The sequence below is a fragment of the Ascaphus truei genome, chromosome 2 (genome assembly GCF_040206685.1).
Source record: "Ascaphus truei isolate aAscTru1 chromosome 2, aAscTru1.hap1, whole genome shotgun sequence".
NCBI classification, from domain to species: domain Eukaryota; kingdom Metazoa; phylum Chordata; class Amphibia; order Anura; family Ascaphidae; genus Ascaphus; species Ascaphus truei.
The window spans coordinates 100,808,851-100,829,709 of record NC_134484.1 but is presented as its reverse complement, the minus strand read 5'-3'; the positions used below and the strand labels follow the sequence as shown (position 1 = coordinate 100,829,709).

The following is a 20,859-nucleotide window of genomic DNA, read 5'->3' as shown; positions in this document are numbered from 1 at the left end:
AGCGCAGCCCACTCACTCTCAGGGGAGGGGGGGAATGAACATATTACCCACATTTCAGCTCGTAATGGCATCCCGTGTTAATACGATATTATCAATTGTAATAAGGAAGGGCGTTAGTCAAGAAGCGAACGTTGTTGTAACAACGGATTGAGAGGGGAATCATGCGTATTGGGTTTCCCCCTCCTGTGCTCGGAGATGGTACGGCCCGCTGTGAGTCTGGAAGCTGCTGGCTCAGGCTGCTGTGGCAGAGATGTGCCTGCCCCCCTAGTGGAGACAGGTGGAAGTGAAGATAAAGGAATAATATTATAAGCACTTGGATTGCAAGCTCTTTGGGGCAGTCTGGCTTTGTCTTATGCTGCCATTTACCCTTTGCTCTACTCATACATATCTGCACCCTCCTTCATAACCCTTAATTTTGAAGGACAACAATTTTAAATGAATTTGCAGGCCTCACTGACAGTAACTGTTCGCATCAGTGCCACACAATTATTAGGGGAGAATAGAATGTATTGGGTCTCCAGGACAGTCGTGGGTAACCTGTGCTCAAAGCCCCGTGAAGTGTCAACCTCTGTCCCTTATTGCCACCCTAACATTTTAAATGATGACTTTTAATGTTGTGTCTTTTGTATGGGCGTGTGTGGGATGCAGTGCTCTTCTAGGGTTTTAATTAAAGTCTCACATCTCCAAAGCTGGGGCAGAAGCAGAGCACCATATTTAGCAAAGTAAAGGAAAGCCATAGAAAGCAATAGGAGTTTTTTTTCTTTGGTAAATCTAGTGCAATTCTTTTGCACTCATTTTGCTCCAGTTTTGCACCAGGGATTCTTTAGGAATAAACCCCAATGGGGTTTACACCAACTTTTAATGAACTGTTTTTTTTTTAATTACAGGGATCATGCAACCCATCGGTGCCCATCAGGGATATAAGCAAATACTCGAACATCCCCTCTGATCACTGTATATGATGATCACACTTATGGCCTCGAGCACTGATTATTGGATTTAATGCCTATTGGACACAAAAACATCGGCGCACTGATTATTGGTAAACATTACTGGCTATACATTTTATTATACAACAAAAAAAGAACATTAACTACAGACGTAAAAAGAGTACAAAATAAAAATGAAGCAAAAGTATATCAGTCTGGGTGCTCATAAATGCACATAGCCCCATGCATGTACTATAGGAGAATCAGTCAATGTGCTAATGTTTCGCCCCAATGTGACCTTCATCAGGGTTTGCAAACAAATGAGACATTGTTGGTGACTTTTTATTTGATGTTATGAATACTGTGTATCTCTGTTTATAACGTTGGTGTGCTTTGAACTTCCTTTCTATGCACGGCATGAAGCACAGGGACAAGGTGTGTGACAGGCAGCTGCGTGCAGTGGGGTCCTCCCCCCCGCAGGGGGCGCTGGGCCCGCTCTGCTCTAGAGTAGAAGCAGCTCAGTGTGATCCGGGGGCGGAGACTGTCACCAGAGAGACACACACACAGCTAACGGTGTACACACCGGGACCCGGGGGAGACCTGGGGTAAGAGATCCCGGAGACGTGGTGTGTGGTGTGTGGTGTGTGGTGTGTGGTGTGTGGTGTGTGGTGTGTGGTGTGTGTGTGTTGATGGGTGTGTGCAGTACATATGAGGCGTGTGTGCAGTACATATGAGCATATGAGGCGTGTGTGCAGTACATATGAGCATATGAGGCATGTGCACAGTACATATGGCGTGCGTGTGTGTTACATATGAGGCGTGTGTGCAGTACATATGAGCATATGAGGCGTGTGTGCAGTACATATGAGCATATGAGGCGTGTGTGCAGTGCATATGAGGCATGTGCACAGTACATATGGCGTGCGTGTGTGTTACATATGAGGCGTGTGTGCAGTACATATGAGCATATGAGGCGTGTGTGCAGTACATATGAGCATATGAGGCGTGTGTGCAGTACATATGAGCATATGAGGCGTGTGTGCAGTACATATGAGCATATGAGGCGTGTGTGCAGTACATATGAGCATATGAGGCATGTGCACAGTACATATGGCGTGCGTGTGTGTTACATATGAGGCGTGTGTGCAGTACATATGAGCATATGAGGCGTGTGTGCAGTACATATGAGCATATGAGGCGTGTGTGCAGTACATATGAGCATATGAGGCGTGTGCGCGGTACATAGGAGGCATGTGCACAGTACATATGGTGTGTGTGCGTGCGTGCGTGCGTGTGTGTTACATATGAGGTGTGTACTCAGTACATATGAGGGGTGTGTGTGCAGTCCATATGAGGGGTGTGTGCGCAGTCCATATGAGGGGTGTGTGCGCGCAGTCCATAGGGGGTGTGTGCGTGCGCAGTCCATAGGGTGTGTGTGTGCGTGCGCCGTCCATAGGGGGTGTGTGTGCGTGCGCAGTCCATAGGGGGTGTGTGTGCGTGCGCAGTCCATAGGGGGGGTGTGTGCGCGCGCATTCCATAGGGGGTGTGTGTGCGCGCGCAGTCCATAGGAGGGGTGTGTGCGCGCGCAGTCCATAGGAGAGGTGTGTGCGTGTGCGCGCAGTCCATAGGAGGGGTGTGTGCGCGCAGTCCATGGGAGGGGTGTGTGCGCGCGCAGTCCATAGGAGGGGTGTGTGCGCGCGCAGTCCATAGGAGGGGTGTGTGCGCGCGCAGCCCATAGGAGGGGTGTGTGCGTGCGCAGCCCATAGGAGGGGTGTGTGCGTGCGCAGCCCATAGGAGGGGTGCGTGCGCAGTCCATAGGAGGGGTGCGTGCGCAGTCCATAGGAGGGGTGTGTGCGAACGCAGTCCATATGAGGTGTGTGCGTGCGAAGTCCATATGAGGTGTGTGTGTGCGAAGTCCATAGGAGGGGTGTTTGTGTGCGCAGTCCATAGGAGGGGTGTGTGCGTGCGCAGTCCATAGGAGGGGTGTGTGCGTGCGCAATCCATAGGAGGGGTGCGTGTGCGCAGTCCATATGAGGTGTGTGTGTGCGCGTGCGCGCAGTCCATATGGGGTGTGTGTGTGTGCGCGCTGTCCATATGAGGTGTGTGTGTGCGCGCAGTCCATATGAGGTGTGTGTGTGTGTGTGTGTGTGTGTGTGTGTGTGTGTGTGTGTGTGTGTGTGTGTGTGTGTGTGTGTGTGTGTGTGTGTGCGCGCGCGCGTAGTCCATATGAGGGATGTGTGTGTGTGTGCGCGCACAGTCCATATGAGGGGTGTGTGTGTGTGCGTGCGGTACATGTGAGGTGTGTGTGTGTGCGCGTTTTACAATGAGGTATGTGTGTGTATGCGGTACATATGAGGTGTGTGTGTGCGCGGTACATATGAGGTGTGTGTGTGCGCGGTACATATGGGGGGTGTGTGTGTGTGCACGCGGTACATATGAGCTGTGTGTGTAATACATATGAGGTGCTTGCGTGTGCAGTACATAGGTGCGTGCGTGTGCAGTACATATGAGGTGTGTGTGAGTGGTACATATGAGGTGTGTGAGTGGTACATATGAGGGGTGTGTGCGCGGTACATATGAGGTGTGTGTGTGTACGCGGTACATATGAGGGGTGTGTGTGTGCGCGGTACATATGAGGGGTGTGTGTGTGCGCGGTACATATGAGGGGTGTGTGCACGGTACATATGAGGGGTGTGTGTGCGCGATACATATGAGGGGTGTGTGTGCGCGATACATATGAGGGGTGTGTGTGCGCGATACATATGAGGGGTGTGTGTGCGCGGTACATATGAGGGGGGGGTGTGTGCGCGGTACATATGAGGTGTGTGTGTGTGTGTGTGTGTGTGCGGTACATATGAGGTGTGTGTGCGCGCGGTACATATGAGGTGTGTGTGTGTGCGTGCGGTACATATGAGGTGTGTGTGTGCGCGCAGTCCATATGAGGTGTGTGTGTGTGCGCGCAGTCCATATGAGGTGTGTGTGCGCGCAGTCCATATGAGGGGTGTGCGTGTATGTGTGTGCGCGCAGTCCATATGAGGGGTGTGTGCGCGCAGTCCATATGAGGGGTGTGTGTGTGTGTGCAGTCCATATGAGGGGTGTGTGCGCGCTCAGTCCATATGAGGGGTGTGTGTGTGTGCGCGCGCAGTCCATATGAGGGGTGTGTTTGTGTGCGCGCAGTCCATATGAGGTGTGTGTGTGTGTGTGCGCGCAGTCCATATGAGGTGTGTGTGTGCGCGCGCGCAGTCCATATGAGGGGTGTGTGTGTGTGCGCGCGCAGTCCATATGAGGGGTGTGTGCGCGCGCAGTCCATATGAGGGGTGTGTGCGCGCGCAGTCCATATGAGGGGTGTGTGTGCGCGCACAGTCCATATGAGGGGTGTGTGTGTGCGCGCGGTACATGTGAGGTGTGTGTGTGTGGTACAATGAGGTATGTGTGTGTGTATGCGGTACATATGAGGTGTGTGTGTGCGCGGTACATATGGGGTGTGTGTGTGTGTGTGTGTGCACGCGGTACATATGAGCTGTGTGTGAGCAGTACATATGAGGTGCGTGTGTGTGCAGTACATAGGTGCGTGCGTGTGCAGTACATATGAGGTGTGTGTGAGTGGTACATATGAGGTGTGTGTGAGTGGTACATATGAAGTGTGTGCGCGGTACATATGAGGGGTGTGTGTGCGCGGTACATATGAGGGGGGTTTGTGCGAGCGGTACATATGAGGGGGGTGTGTGCGCGCGGTCCATGTGAGGTGTGTGTGTGCGCGGTACATATGAGGTGTGTGTGTGTGCGTGGTACATATGAGGTGTGTGTGTGTGTGTGTGTGTGTGTGTGTGTGTGTGTGTGTGTGTGCGGTACATATGAGGTGTGTGTGTGCGCGTGTGCGCTGTACATATGAGGTGTGTGTGTGCGCGGTACATATGAGGTGTGTGTGTGTGTGTGTGCGCGGTACATATGAGGTGTGTGTGTGTGCGCGCGGTACATATGAGATGTGTGTATGTGCGCGGTACATATGGGGTGTGTGTGTGCGCGGTACATATGGGGTGTGTGTGTGCGCGGTACATATGGGGTATGTGTGTGCACGGTACATATGAGGTGTGTGTGTGTGTGTGTGTGTGTGTGTGCGCGCGCGGTACATATGAGGTGTGTGTGTGTGGTACATATGAGGTGTGTTTGTGCGCGGTACATATGAGGTGTGTGTGTGTGTGCGCGGTACATATGAGGTGTGTGTGCGCGGTACATATGAGGTGTGTGTGTGTGCGCGGTACATATGAGGTGTGTGTGTGTGTGTGTGTGCGCGGTACATATGAGGTGTGTGTGTGTGCGCGGTACATATGAGGTGTGTGTGTGTGCGCGCGCAGTCCATATGAGGGGGGTACAATGAGGTATGTGTGTGTGTATGCGGTACATATGAGGTGTGTGTGTGCGCGGTACATATGGGGTGTGTGTGTGTGTGTGTGTGTGTGCACGCGGTACATATGAGCTGTGTGTGAGCAGTACATATGAGGTGCGTGCGTGTGCAGTACATAGGTGCGTGCGTGTGCAGTACATATGAGGTGTGTGTGAGTGGTACATATGAGGTGTGTGTGAGTGGTACATATGAGGGGTGTGTGTGCGGTACATATGAGGGGTGTGTGTGCGCGGTACATATGAGGGGGGTTTGTGCGAGCGGTACATATGAGGGGGGTGTGTGCGCGCGGTCCATGTGAGGTGTGTGTGTGCGCGGTACATATGAGGTGTGTGTGTGTGCGTGGTACATATGAGGTGTGTGTGTGTGTGTGTGTGTGCGGTACATATGAGGTGTGTGTGTTCGCGTGTGCGCTGTACATATGAGGTGTGTGTGTGCGCGGTACATATGAGGTGTGTGTGTGCGCGGTACATATGAGGTGTGTGTGCGCGGTACATATGAGGTGTGTGTGTGTGCGCGGTACATATGAGGTGTGTGTGTGTGTGCGCGGTACATATGAGGTGTGTGTGTGTGCGCGGTACATATGAGGTGTGTGTGTGTGTGTGTGCGCGGTACATATGAGGTGTGTGTGTGTGCGCGCGGTACATATGAGGTGTGTGTATGTGCGCGGTACATATGGGGTGTGTGTGTGCGCGGTACATATGGGGTGTGTGTGTGCACGGTACATATGAGGTGTGTGTGTGTGTGTGTGTGTGTGTGTGTGTGTGTGTGCGCGCGCGGTACATATGAGGTGTGTGTGTGTGGTACATATGAGGTGTGTTTGTGCGCGGTACATATGAGGTGTGTGTGTGTGTGCGCGGTACATATGAGGTGTGTGTGCGCGGTACATATGAGGTGTGTGTGTGTGCGCGGTACATATGAGGTGTGTGTGTGTGTGTGCGCGGTACATATGAGGTGTGTGTGTGTGTGTGCGCGGTACATATGAGGTGTGTGTGTGTGCGCGGTACATATGAGGTGTGTGTGTGTGCGCGGTACATATGAGGTGTGTGTGTGTGCGCGCGCAGTCCATATGAGGGGTGTGTGCGCGCGCAGTCCATATGAGGGGTGTGTGTGCGCGCACAGTCCATATGAGGGGTGTGTGTGTGTGCGCGCGGTACATGTGAGGTGTGTGTGTGTGTGGTACAATGAGGTATGTGTGTGTGTATGCGGTACATATGAGGTGTGTGTGTGCGCGGTACATATGGGGTGTGTGTGTGTGTGTGTGCACGCGGTACATATGAGCTGTGTGTGAGCAGTACATATGAGGTGCGTGCGTGTGCAGTACATAGGTGCGTGCGTGTGCAGTACATATGAGGTGTGTGTGAGTGGTACATATGAGGTGTGTGTGAGTGGTACATATGAAGTGTGTGCGCGGTACATATGAGGTGTGTGTGTGCGCGGTACATATGAGGTGTGTGTGCGCGGTACATATGAGGTGTGTGTGTGTGCGCGGTACATATGAGGTGTGTGTGTGTGCGCGGTACATATGAGGTGTGTGTGTGTGTGCGCGGTACATATGAGGTGTGTGTGTGTGCGCGGTACATATGAGGTGTGTGTGTGCGCGGTACATATGAGGTGTGTGTGTGTGTGTGCGCGGTACATATGAGATGTGTGTATGTGCGCGGTACATATGGGGTGTGTGTGTGCGCGGTACATATGGGGTGTGTGTGTGCGCGGTACATATGGGGTGTGTGTGTGCACGGTACGTATGAGGTGTGTGTGTGTGTGTGCGCGCGGTACATATGAGGTGTGTGTGTGTGTGGTACATATGAGGTGTGTTTGTGCGCGGTACATATGAGGTGTGTGTGTTTGCGTGCGCGCGCGGTACATATGAGGTGTGTGTGTGTGCGCGCGCAGTCCATATGAGGGGTGTGTGCGCGCGCAGTCCATATGAGGGGTGTGTGTGCGCGCACAGTCCATATGAGGGGTGTGTGTGTGCGCGCGGTACATGTGAGGTGTGTGTGTGTGGTACAATGAGGTATGTGTGTGTGTATGCGGTACATATGAGGTGTGTGTGTGCGCGGTACATATGGGGTGTGTGTGTGTGTGTGTGCACGCGGTACATATGAGCTGTGTGTGAGCAGTACATATGAGGTGCGTGCGTGTGCAGTACATAGGTGCGTGCGTGTGCAGTACATAGGTGCGTGCGTGTGCAGTACATATGAGGTGTGTGTGAGTGGTACATATGAGGTGTGTGTGAGTGGTACATATGAAGTGTGTGCGCGGTACATATGAGGGGTGTGTGTGCGCGGTACATATGAGGGGGTGTGTGTGCGCGCGGTACATATGAGGGGGGTGTGTGCGCGCGGTCCATGTGAGGTGTGTGTGTGCGCGGTACATATGAGGTGTGTGTGTGTGTGCGGTACATATGAGGTGTGTGTGTGTGCGTGGTACATATGAGGTGTGTGTGTGTGCGCGTGTGCGCGGTACATATGAGGTGTGTGTGTGCGCGGTACATATGAGGTGTGTGTGTGCGCGGTACATATGAGGTGTGTGTGTGTGCGCGGTACATATGAGGTGTGTGTGTGTGCGCGGTACATATGAGGTGTGTGTGTGTGCGCGGTACATATGAGGTGTGTGTGTGTGCGCGGTACATATGAGGTGTGTGTGTGTGTGCGCGGTACATATGAGGTGTGTGTGTGCGCGCGCGGTACATATGAGATGTGTGTATGTGCGCGGTACATATGGGGTGTGTGTGTGTGCGCGGTACATATGGGGTGTGTGTGTGCGCGGTACATATGGGGTGTGTGTGTGCACGGTACATATGAGGTGTGTGTGTGTGTGTGGTACATATGAGGTGTGTTTGTGCGCGGTACATATGAGGTGTGTGTGTGCGCGGTACATATGGGGTGTGTGTGTGCGCGCGGTACATATGAGGTGTGTGTGTTTGCGTGCGCGCGCGGTACATATGAGGTGTGTGTGTTTGCGCGGTACATATGAGGTGTGTGTGTTTGCGCGGTACATATGAGGTGTGTGTGTGTGTGCGGTACATATGAGGTGTGTGTGTGCGCGGTACATATGAGGTGTGTGTGTTTGCGCGGTACATATGAGGTGTGTGTGTGCGCGGTACATATGAGGTGTGTGTGTGCGCGGTACATATGAGGTGTGTGTGTTTGCGCGGTACATATGAGGTGTGTGTGTGTGCGGTACATATGAGGTGTGTAGCCTCCCTTGAGAAGCTGCTGTTCCATCGGGTGAGGTTGGATCTGGCTGCACATACTGTAACCATGGGAGGAGGCTGAGCGGTATAAATAATACTAGCTGTTTCTGGCTCCCATGTGTAATGTGTTTCTGCTGGGAGAGGGGCCCGAAATGTGTATATTCTGGGGGTTATGTGTCAGTCTGTACCTGAGATACTGGATACATCATTTTGGTGGGGATTTACACGACCATGTAACCCTTTTGTTGCCAAAGACCCTGCAACTTATTATATCTCAGTGTAACTATAAAGGCTGTGAGCATTCAAACCCAACGAATATACAGAGATTACAAAGTATGTTTGAGCATCTTATAAATTCAAAGGAGAGAAAGTTTCAGAAAGCTGACATTCAAAAACAGTGCCTTGCAGGCTGCTGAAAATGGATGAAGCTCTTGCTCATTTGGCTCTAAAGTGGCTAACGATTATTTTAATATAATAGTAAAATATGTTTTCTTGTATAGCACTGACAGTGTACACAGCACTGTGCATATCATTTTGCAGGGAAGGGAGTCGCTGCTCCATAGATTTTACAATCTAGTTGTGGTGCCCAAGGTACAGGGAGATAAAGGGACTTGCATGAGGCGCAAACATCTGATACTGGGGTTTGAACATAACCACACTAAATAACCACATGCCAATAACATTATTTGCTGACGCTAGCTTAGTCACCCATAAGTAATATTAACCCAAGGTGTCTGATGGTGACCAATCAAATGGCCTCATGTATAGAGATCAGAAGAACATTGTTACATATGGAGGGAATAATTCATAGCCAGTATACGTATCTCCAAAGCTGGATTCACTTAAAATGCTCCTGCCCCCAAATAGATGACTTCTAAGTGAGCCATTTTGCACGGTGCCCACCTTTGCTTATGTTAGTTGATGTTAAAGCTTCTCTATTTCAATCTGAAACTCACAAGCCCTTTATCCCTTGTACCCGATTTTCCAACTCTTATCTGTCTATTAAATAAATGTCTGTGAATTGGCTGCATAACCCTGTTCTTTTAATGTAAACCTGTATTGTTATAACTCTGTGCCCAGGACATACTTGAAAACGAGAGGGAACTCTCAATGTATTACTTCCTGGTAAAACATTTTATATAAATAAAATACACGTCACACTCACACCCATTGGAATGCCCTTCCCAAAAACATGTTTATTCATTTTTTGAATAGCGTGGTACAGTTCAGCGGTTTGCATGTGCAGGGGATGCGACGGCTCCAATACTGTTTATAATTGTCAGTATTTACAAATGCCTTCACATAGTCGCACATTTGTAGTCGTGCTCAGCCTTGGTGCTCATATTGCAATGTGTGGCGGGCCACTCTGGCAGTGAAAGGGTTAATATTAAGGGCTGAGACGCCTGGTACATTATATAATGGGCGGCTCAGCCTCTAAGAGATGCCTGGTCTTCCTGTCTCTGGTTGCACCAGGATTTTGCATGCTGTGCCGTTGTGCACCAGGGCGCTCTGCTTTTGTTGTGGCCTGGTTGCCTAGTAACCTTAAAGAGCCAGACGTTTTGTTTTCGGGTTCCTTGTTCATCCTAGCAACTTAATCCTGGCAGGAAGATCAACATACCAGGGTTGGAAATGTTTATCTATTAAGAAGATTACACAATGCCTAAACCATGCCTAGCAAGCACAGTTATTTATGTTGCATATAGAGTTATTTTGGGGAGGCAAGTATCTCAAGAAAACTTGAAATAAAATATAATTTCTACTGAACACCTGACTTAATATTGAGACGTGTACGATCTATAAATAACATCAAGATGAAATCGTGGACGAAAAATAAAAGCATGGGTCATACATGTGAACCATTACCGGTATCTCATCTTCAACACAGCGCATTTTAATCTTGACATTGGTGTATAAAAGAGTTACAGAGAGCGAATTTAAAGGGAGGTCAGTGAATGACTAGTGAGGTGTGATCATAAGTCTTATGAACATTTACTTTAATTGAAAGGGGTTTGGCTAACCTATTGCAAAATGTTTTTTTCTGGTGACTTTGTAATTATGCATGTGTGCCTCACCGCTCCACTCCTTCTGCGCCACTGTGCATATCCCTGCACTGGCTTCCCATATCCTCTAGAATCAAATGTAAAAAGCTAGCACTGACTTACAAAGCTCTCAGTGACTCTGGCCGCCCTTACATCTATGTCCTCAACCCTAAATCTTATACTATATTAGTGAAAGCACTGTATGCCTGCCTGCCTGCATGCATGCATGCCAGCCTGCCTGCCTGCCTGGATGTCCGGTGTCCCTAGGGGAAATCTCATTGGTCCCTTGGGCCGCCCCCGCACACCTCTCATTGGCCTGAGGCGGAGTGACGACCAAAGGACACACACACAGGGACACACACACAGGGACACACACACAGGGACACACACACAGGGACACACACACACAGGGACACATACACACACACAGGGACACACACACACAGGGACACACACACACAGGGACACACACTCTCCCCCGTCAGTTGGACCGCAGCTCACCTTCCACACCCCCCCCCCCCTCCTCTCCCGGTGCCCCTCCTCTCCCGGTGCCCCTCCTCTCCCGGTGCCCCTCACTCTCTCCCCCCTCCCCACCTCACCCAAATCCCCACGCTCCGCAACATCCCCAGCCGCACCATCACCCTCACCGTGCGCCGCGGAGGAAGCGCGGCCCTGCTGCTCAGCAGCAAACTCCAGGCTCCTTCCCCCTCGCGGCGCGGCCCGGGCCTCCTGCTCTCCCCATCACGTGCGCCGCTACCGGAGAGGGGAAGCGCGGTGCGGGACTCCCCATCACGTGTGACGCTACCGGAGAGGGGAAGTGCGGCGCGGGACTCCCCATCACGTGCGCCGCTACCGGAGAGGGGAAGCGCGGCGCGGGACTCCCCATCACGTGTGACGCTACCGGAGAGGGGAAGTGCGGCGCGGGACTCCCCATCACGTGCGCCGCTACCGGAGAGGGGAAGCGCGGCGCGGGACTCCCCATCACGTGCGCCGCTACCGGAGAGGGGAAGCGCGGGCCGGGCCTCCTGCTCTCCCCATCACGTGCGCCGCTACCGGAGAGGGGAAGCGCGGGCCGGGCCTCCTGCTCTCCCCATCACGTGCGCCGCTACCGGAGAGGGGAAGCGCGGGCCGGGCCTCCTGCTCTCCCCATCACGTGCGCCGCTACCGGAGAGGGGAAACGCGGCGCGGGACTCCTGCCACTCTTGCCCCCCCCCCCCAGCTTCCCGAACTCACCTCCTGCCCCAGCCAGATGCCACGGGGTCAAGGTAAGTCACACACCGTCTCCCACCCACGCACTGTCACCCAGTCACCCACACACCCACCCAGTCACTTTCACCCACCCAGCCACTCAGTCACCCACCCACTCAGTCACCCACCCACTCAGTCACCCACTCACTTAGTCACCCACCCACTCACTTAGTCACCCACTCACTCAGTCACCCACCCACTCACTCAGTCACCCACCCACTCACTCACTCAGTCACCCACCCACACACCCAGCCAGTCACCCACTCAGTCACCCACCCAGTCACCCACTCAGTCACCCACCCACACACCCACCCAGTCACCCACCCACACACCCACCCAGTCACTTTCACCCAGTCACCCACTTTCACCCAGTCACCCACCCACCCACTCAGTCACCCACCCACTCAGTCACCCAGTCACCCACCCATTCAGTCACCCAGTCACCCATTCAGTCAGTCACCCAGTCACCCACCCATTCAGTAAGTCAGTCACCCACTCACCCACCCACTCACTCACTCAGTCACCCACCCACTCAGTCACCCAGTCACCCACCCATTCAGTCACCCATTCAGTCAGTCACCCAGTCACCCACCCATTCAGTCAGTCAGTCACCCACTCACCCACCCAGTCAGTTACCCACTCACCCACCCAGTCAGTCACCCACTCACCCACCCAGTCAGTCACCCAGTCAGTCACCCACTCACCCACCAAGTCAGTCACCCACTCACCCACCCAGTCACTCACTCACCCACCCAGTCAGTCACCCACTCACCCACCCAGTCAGTCACCCACTCACCCACCCAGTCAGTCACTCACCCACCCAGTCAGTCACTCACCCACCCAGTCAGTCACTCACCCACCCAGTCAGTCTCCCACTCACCCACCCACCGACCCAACTCACCCACCCAACCACCGACCCAAAGTCACCCACCGACCCAAAGTCACCCACCCACCGACCCAAAGTCAAACCGACCCAAAGTCACCCACCCACCGACCCAAAGTCACATACCCACCGACCCAAAGTCACACACCCACCGACCCAAAGTCAAACCGACCCAAAGTCACCCACCCACCGACCCAAAGTCACCCACCCATGACCCAAAGTCAAACCGACCCAAAGTCACCCACCCACCCACTCAGTCAAGTGTCACACACCCACCCAGTCACCCACACACTCAGTCAACTCAGTCACCCACCTAGCTGTCAAGGGGGGGGGGGGAAGCCTAACCCTGTCGTACGCCCCCCCAAAATTACATCCCGGGCAACGCCGGGTCTCTCAGCTAGTATATACATAAAATGCCCCCTACTATCTGCCCACGACCTCCGCCTCTCCTAGTTTATTACCTCCTCTCACCATCAAGACTTCTTCCGAGCTGCCCCCTCTCTCTGGAATTCCCTGACACACACCATCAGACTCTTTCCCCCCACCCCCCCGTTCCCCACCTTTCAGATATTTAAAAACTCCCGGAGGAGCTCCCTGGAAAAGGTGTTATCTGGCATACATGGAACATCCAACCCCATTGGGACCAGCAGTCCATGCCTTTTCAATTCCTCTTACCCAATCTTATGAAAGTCTGTGGGTTATGCAGTACACAAAGGAGAGGAGTAGCAATCTCTGCATCTGATCAGTGTGGATGTAGAGGGGTAGATCTCCAGATGTGTTGCTATTCTACATAAAATGTTTCACTGGACATAACACACCCACAATAATAAGCTATGTGCCATGTACTTGTTATTCAGTAAGAAGGTTATAAGACAGTTTGCCATGCACAGGAGTATGGAAGTGAGGTATCCGTTGACATCTTTTGAGTATTTGTTGCAAAACTCGCTAAATCATCCATCCAATGTTGCCCGTCTCTGTGTTTTGAGCAGTTGCATCAGTTGCATTCATTATTTTCAATGTCTCATTTAGCATCTTCTTGCATATTGTTTTCATGGCCTCTACACCCTTTAAAATGGACTGAAAGAAACAGCAGTGTAAGCACCCAAGCAAGCTTGTTAATATATTTCACGTAGGTTATGAACTGCCTAACTGCATATTCAGCCAAGCTACTTGGTAAACACCAGGCAATCATGGTGGAGCTGTAAATTACCAGCTAAGGTGCTTCCAGAAATAAGTTGTTTTCCTTTATAAAATATTAGGTTTTATGATTTGTGTGGAGTTGGTGGAACGTTTTAGTATGGCTGCTTGAGTTCTTCGTGCCGACTGTAATGAAACATAAGCTGATGAGATTCACCCCTGGCACTGGATTGGAAAGCACAGAATGTGCAACACTTACAACTAAGGAGGTGATTCAATATTCTCCAAAGTGACCGAATGCGCCCCCTCCCCCTTTGACGTGAAGGTTTTTTTCACCAACCGCGGTATGATCGTCAGTTCACTTTGCCAGTGCGTGTAGATAAATACCTGTAAACAGATATCCACCCATTTTGTATTTTTATTCTTTTATTTTGCTGCTTTAATGCCTTTGCCAAAGTAAAACATAAAATCAAGGACTAATGGCAAGGGGTGTCAGAATCCCCCCCCCAAAAAAATTTGTCAGGAACATGACATTGGTTGCATTGGTTATTTTATTTTTGTTATCCGTTTAAATTAAATTATTGTTTCTTTTGCTAGGACTCGCTGTAAGATGGGGGAAGATCTAGATCGATTTATCGAAGAACAAAAGGCCAAGCTTACGCAGGACAAAGCCGACTTGGAAAAGGAACCACCGTATATGGAAATAAGGGTAAAACAACTTTCCAATTGAATTGTATCAGTTGGGATTTTAGGTCATAAATGAAGGCAAGCACATTGGGAAATGCAATACTGAGCAGTAATAAACATATCTTCACTAGTCTTTCTTATTTTAAATAGTTGTGATTTTCAAATGCACATTTGTGGGTGTCATTCCTTTGATTCTGTTGTTCTGGCCTCACTTTCTTTCATGAGAAACATTAGTCAGCTCCCGTCGAACTCTTTCCTTCAAATGCAAAATCTGAATTGTCTTTTTTTTTTCTTTTCCATAAACGTACACAGTTTATACTCGCATAAATCACAGACTGGTTAGTGTGGATACTTGGTTTTACTTTGGCCAAGTTCTAAACCTGAAAAGGCCTCTTGTGAAGGTCCCCTATGGCACTTAAGGAGTTACTGAGAATTAATTACTGCATGGTATTTATATGAATTTGAAGGTTAAAATGATTGAGAAGTTGGACGCATGGTAAACATGAGGTTACATTTGCTTGGATGCCAAGTACAGGCAGTCCTCGTTTTACAACGAATGGCTTATCCAACGCTATGCAATGCATACCTATGTTCATTTTTACAATGCCAAAACGGCTTATCCAACGCTCTGACGACGCTTTGCAAAGTTGTTTATGTGTATATATATTATATTTTTATATTATATATTATGTAATATATATATAATACAGTATATGCACTATATAATTTATGTGTATGCTGCATATCTTATTGTCTGCGTAAAATATTTTGTGTATTTTAGCATTAAAAATTCCTTCAGGAACGGAACCTTTAATTTAAACAGTGTTCCTATGGGAAAACGTAAGAAAAAATGGGGAATGACCCCCAAGTATACCTGTGGCTACTACCACGGCTGTAAATATATCAGTCATAGAACAAGGAGAAAGAACCACATCTTCATGAAATGTTGCTATAAAAGCTTATATAAACTTCATCCATTTAGGACTAAATCAGGGTAGGGGGCTGGGAAGCATATAACACCGGTAGAAGTACAGATAGGCACGTCCAAGGAGATGCCCAAAGGTAAGTCAATATATCCAGTAACCGTTGGCCTCACCTGCACCCGGTGTCCTGCGGTATGAGAAATCAGCTGGTCAGTACTCGCGTGGTCTGCCTGCAGTGCTGATGGTTTGAACAGCGCAATTCCAGGCTGCTCGTCGGGTCGGCGTGCTCCAGCCGAATGTGACGACGGGAAAGAAAAAATGAGTGACGCGGCGGTCACAGCTCCTCCAAAACAGCCAAACGCATTGAAAAAGTAAAAAACTTTATTAGATCAAAAAGTGAACATCAGCAAAAGACACACAGTGTCTTTTGCTGATGTTCACTTTTTGATCTAATAAAGTTTTTAACTTTTTCAATGCGTTTGGCTGTTTTGGAGGAGCTGTGACCGCCGCGTCACTCGTTTTTTCTTTCCCCTATGGGAAAACGTGTTTCGCTTTACAACGTTTCACTATCCAACGCCATTTTGAGTAACGCATTGTGTCGGATAACCGAGGAATGCCTGTACTGGTCTAGCAGGGGGGACAGTTAAACGCTTTTGCTTTGTGTCGAGCTTGGATAGTTCAAGATTTCTTTGCTTTTTGTTTTTTAATCCATGTTTTTTATGGCAAAGGGAGATAACCACAGAGGGGGTTGTGAAAAGCTTGCTCTACACCTTAGAGGGCATAAATGTATATAATATAGGAACCCACAATGCAAAAAGGGTGGTGCTAGCAGGGAATGAGGGTAATGTATTAACTATGAAGAAAATAAATCCCTTTTGGTGGCACTGATGAGCGCCCTTCTGTAGTAACAATTACACTACAATTCTTTGTTTAAAAATAATCATTGGGTCGTGGAATAGCGACAACGAGAAATCAAAAATAATCATTAGGTCGTTTCAATAGCGACAACGAGAAATCAAAAATAATCATTGGGTCGTTTCAATAGCGACAACGAGAAATCAAAAATAATCATTGGATCGTTTCAATAGCGACAACGAGAAATCAAAAATAATCATTAGGTCGTGGAATAGCGACAACGAGAAATAAAAAATAAAAACAATTAAAAATGGAGGTAGGCGTGTTTACGCCTTAACATATTTCGTGCACCAAAAGTAATGTATTGTATTATATACTTTATTCTAAATCCGTGTGATTACAGGTGGAATTGCACTCAAAGGGAGAAGGTGTCTCTTGGTGGAGAAAAGATGTTGCTGCAACAGTTTTGTTAACTCCTGCCTTATTTCGCTACCCGCGAAAGTTATAATTTAACGTACGGCGACGTCGCTGGCGACCTGGCCATTGATTGGTTCAGAGGCTGAAAAATCAAATTTTATCGGCTCCAAATTTGTGGTCGCTGCCGTCGTATCGCGGTTACTATAAGCGCTTGCGACGGCGACAATGCTTTTGTTTTCAGGCGACGTCGCGTCGCTGGCAATATAAGCGCAGCCTAACTCTCTTGTATATATTAATACTAGCTCTCTGCCAAGTAAAGCTGCTATATAGCAAATTAATTCACATATTTCTGTGTCAGAGCGGATGCAGTCTCCCTAAGCACTCTGACATGCCACTGCACACGCCTCTCCGATGAACCTACGTCACACGGAAGTCTAGACATATATTGTTAGTTCTCTGTGTGTGTGTGTGTGTGTGTATATGTATGTATGTATGTATATATATATGTATGTATGTATGTATATATATATATATATGCTTTTTTGTTTGTTTGAGCTACATTAGTTTGACTTGGAGACTAACGAGGTTTTGAGAGTTTAGTGATAACATTTGGATGCTCAGAATATCATCAGTTAAGATTGTATCTCCTGTCATGTTCAGATGCGATGTCTTACCTATGACTGCATATCATTTTTCATTTAAGAATCAATATCCTTTTTGATATTTTTTGGCAGAGTTCTTGTATTCTCACTTAATTTTGAGTGCTGGGATTATTTTGTATATTAGCACAAACAAATATATTTCACTTTTTGCAAATTTCTACGAGTGCCAGCCATTCCCTTCCATGTGTATCATATACTATATAAAGGGAAAGGGTTTTGAATGATGGATCCAGAACTTGGCAAAAAAAAAAGCGGGGCACAGCGGGCAAAAAACTGGGGCTATGGTACAAGAAGGTCAATTAAAAACAACTTTATTGAAGTGGTGACAGCATACCCTATATACCCTTTATTGAGCTTATAAAAGTCTATGGGTCTATATCTGACACTCACAGGTGTAATAATTGTCCATCTTCAAGCAAGTTCGAACACCAGTTTTATTCATATGCTGCCTTATCTATGGCTTTGAAGCACTGATACTTGGAACTCTGTTTCTTTCCTTCCTTTGAAAGATGGTTGTGCGACTATTATATAGATGGTAATGAGCACACAAATCATTAGGCACTGACCTGTTATCTGCTGTCGTTGACGCTCTTAAGTTAATGGGATACATTTATAGATCAAAGATATACAAATGCTATGTCATTAGGGGACCCATGGAAACCTATTGTTCTCATCACTACAAACAAATAGGAATAGTTTTCAAAGACTTAAGCAGCGTTGCTACGATTATGTGCCAAGGTACATAAATAATATTGTGCAAGCAATGGTAACCAGTGTCTGTATTTGTATCCATGACTTGAGATGCCAATGTATTGATTTAACAGTGATTCTCAATCATATTTTTGGTGCAAGTGGAAAAAATGGCAGTGCACTGCCAAAAAGAACAGCAGGAGGCTCACGGTTTGCAGAAGCAAAAAAAATATTTATTACATAAAAAGAATGGACCACATGTCCCTCCTAAGCAACAGAAAAAGTCCACCAACGCGTTTCGGGCAGTATGCTCTTTCTCAAGGTGGCCTCAGGCACACAAGGATTTATTTATTATAATAATAATATATACATTTTTGTTGTTGTCATTTTTTGCTAAAAACATGAAATTTAACACACACGAAGTACGCTGGTTTAAAAAGAAAATATTCAGCATTGTTACCGAACATTTCTTGCGGAACCTTTGGGTGCATTGAAAGACTGGTTGCGAACTCCTGATATGTGGAATAAAGTCTGGTATCTCAACACAATGTCTGGCAATCATTTTAATGGTATATACCCACAAGATTTAGCCTGTAAAGTTCAGACAGCTACAGTCTGTTGTTAGGACACCAGCACAGCACTACTTCTGTCAAATAGAAAACTCATGCAAGATTTGATAAATAATGTATGGCGAAAGGAAAAGAAAGTAAATGTGGTAGAAGCCGTAACCTATTGGTAAATAAATAGTCTGTTCATTTAGGAGAATGCGGTTTTAATCCAAGGTTTGGCTCCTCTTCTTTCCACACTACACCAGAAAATGCAGGCCGTAAGTCCTTCAGGAGCCTGGCTCTCAATGTGACTCTAGGTTTCCATTAAAAGCATTTCTGACGCTGTTAGGGCATCTTCACCTTTCATATTTTGGCAGAGTATTTAATGTAACTACTCGTGTCCTCTGTAGGCCGGTTTATGCTTTATGGATAAGTTCTATACATATTAAACACATTTAATAAATTATAGACATTTATTAAATCTCTCTGAACTGCCAATTTGCCAAGGTAATGAGATCTCCTCTCTTAGCCAATTTTGTCTACAACAAATATACAATGGCAAATGTATCATAAATGTAAAAGTTCCTGGGGGGTATCAAAGTGTTCAAGCTGCAAATCATAGGCAAACAGTGGCGATGAAATAGCACAACATTCCTCAGAGGAAAAGCCCATCAATAAAACAACCACATTTTATTTGTGTTTTTGATAAACCATTGTGCTATTTTTTTAGCCCTTGTTATGCAGCTAGAAAGCTTCGGTTAATACCCGTCTCTATTTTCTGTCCCCAATTGCAGAATCTGTTGGACTTTTGGAAATAACCAAGTGGTGAATGCATTTTGATTAGCGCACCTTAGTCTAGGGGGGGTCTAGAGAACCTGCACTGGTGAAACTTCAGAGTTCCACAGAACACGGTCTGAAAACCCCCCACACACTCACTCAGTGCCAGAGGCCATACAATGCATTGCTAGCATTGAGCCGTGAGTTACCCCTGCGCCACAGATGTTATCAACCTCCCAAACGTGTTCTAAACTTCCAACCCGATTCATCTTGTTGCTTTTCCTTTATTTCAGAGTAAAGGTTCTGAAACTGCTCTTAATGCAGACAAGCTCCGGACCTCTGCAGCTATGGACAATCTCCTCCCAAACAGGTCGTCTCAGAAAGAAACGGCTCAAATGCAGCAGATAGGAGGTATGTGAAGAAAAGTTGTATGCCAAAGATGTGGTTAAGCAGCGTGGTGTTGTGCATAATACATACTTTTATCCATCACAGAACTGCTTTTATTTCCAAGGCCTTTTCTCTTCTTGGGAGGCCTATGGGAACTGTACTGTACAGTATATAGCCTGTTATTTTGCTCACCCTACATTTAAACTTTGTTATCCCCTTTTATGGTTGTTATGCTTTTAGGCTTTGTCCTCGTCATGGCATCATTATTTATAAGCTACCAGATTCCATCCAATATATTATAAGCAAAGCACTCCTTGTAGCAAATGTGTTTCTTACTATACAGCAAGGAACTTTTAACTAATTTTGTAAGAAAAAAACAATAGGAGCAGGAGGTCCAGACGAGTATTTTATTGTGTTCGATGTAAATAACACTGACAGTCTGTCTTTCACTAGTTTATATAAAACAGAGTCCAGCTTCTTTGTATGACCAACAGAATTTTTTTTAATTTAATTTTTTTACGGACCGGAAAAATAACAAGAAAATCCCCATTTGAAAGTAACATTTTGGCTCCAAATTGATGCATGGTAATTAATGAACTGTTGTGATTAATAGGTGAGATGATCGTATCTGAATATCATTAGCATACTTTTGAACACATTAATAATCCGTTCAGGGTTTCAATTTCTTCCCTGAAATGTTATTATTATTGTCTTTTATTTATAACGCAGCAACATATTTCACAGCCCCGCTGAATGCGGGTGTAAAGACAATATCAATACAATTGCAGCATTAACATACACTGGTGCGGTGGGTAAAAAGGTCCTAGCCCTTAGAAACGTACAATCTAAAAGATAAGTATAAATGCACGCACTACATGTTTATTTTATTCAATGTATATTGTTGTAATAATCCACTACAGAGAGGGATACATTGCAGTAGCAGTGACAATGAACAGTTTGCATCGTGCTCCAACAAATCCACTCGTCCGGGCCGAATAAAAAACTTAGGTGTGACGTGTTTGCTTTACATTTAAAAAGACCACGCATGTAGATATACATGCACCATTCGTGCCAGA

At 47.7% G+C, this 20,859-nt stretch overlaps 1 protein-coding gene across 4 annotated transcripts in view; it reads left to right on the top strand.

Annotated features, from left to right (window-relative positions):
• The first annotated feature begins 1,424 nt into the window (after window positions 1-1,424).
• Window positions 1,425-20,859, top strand: part of CSPP1 (centrosome and spindle pole associated protein 1) — a 77,002-nt gene continuing 57,567 nt past the window's right edge. For all 4 annotated transcript variants that reach the window (XM_075583803.1, XM_075583798.1, XM_075583811.1 and 1 more), the window contains exons 1-3: window positions 1,425-1,534; window positions 14,435-14,546; window positions 19,690-19,807. In XM_075583803.1, coding sequence (XP_075439918.1) covers window positions 14,448-14,546; window positions 19,690-19,807 — 217 coding nt within the window. In that variant the 5' untranslated portion in view covers window positions 1,425-1,534; window positions 14,435-14,447. The remainder of the gene's footprint in view (window positions 1,535-14,434; window positions 14,547-19,689; window positions 19,808-20,859) is intronic.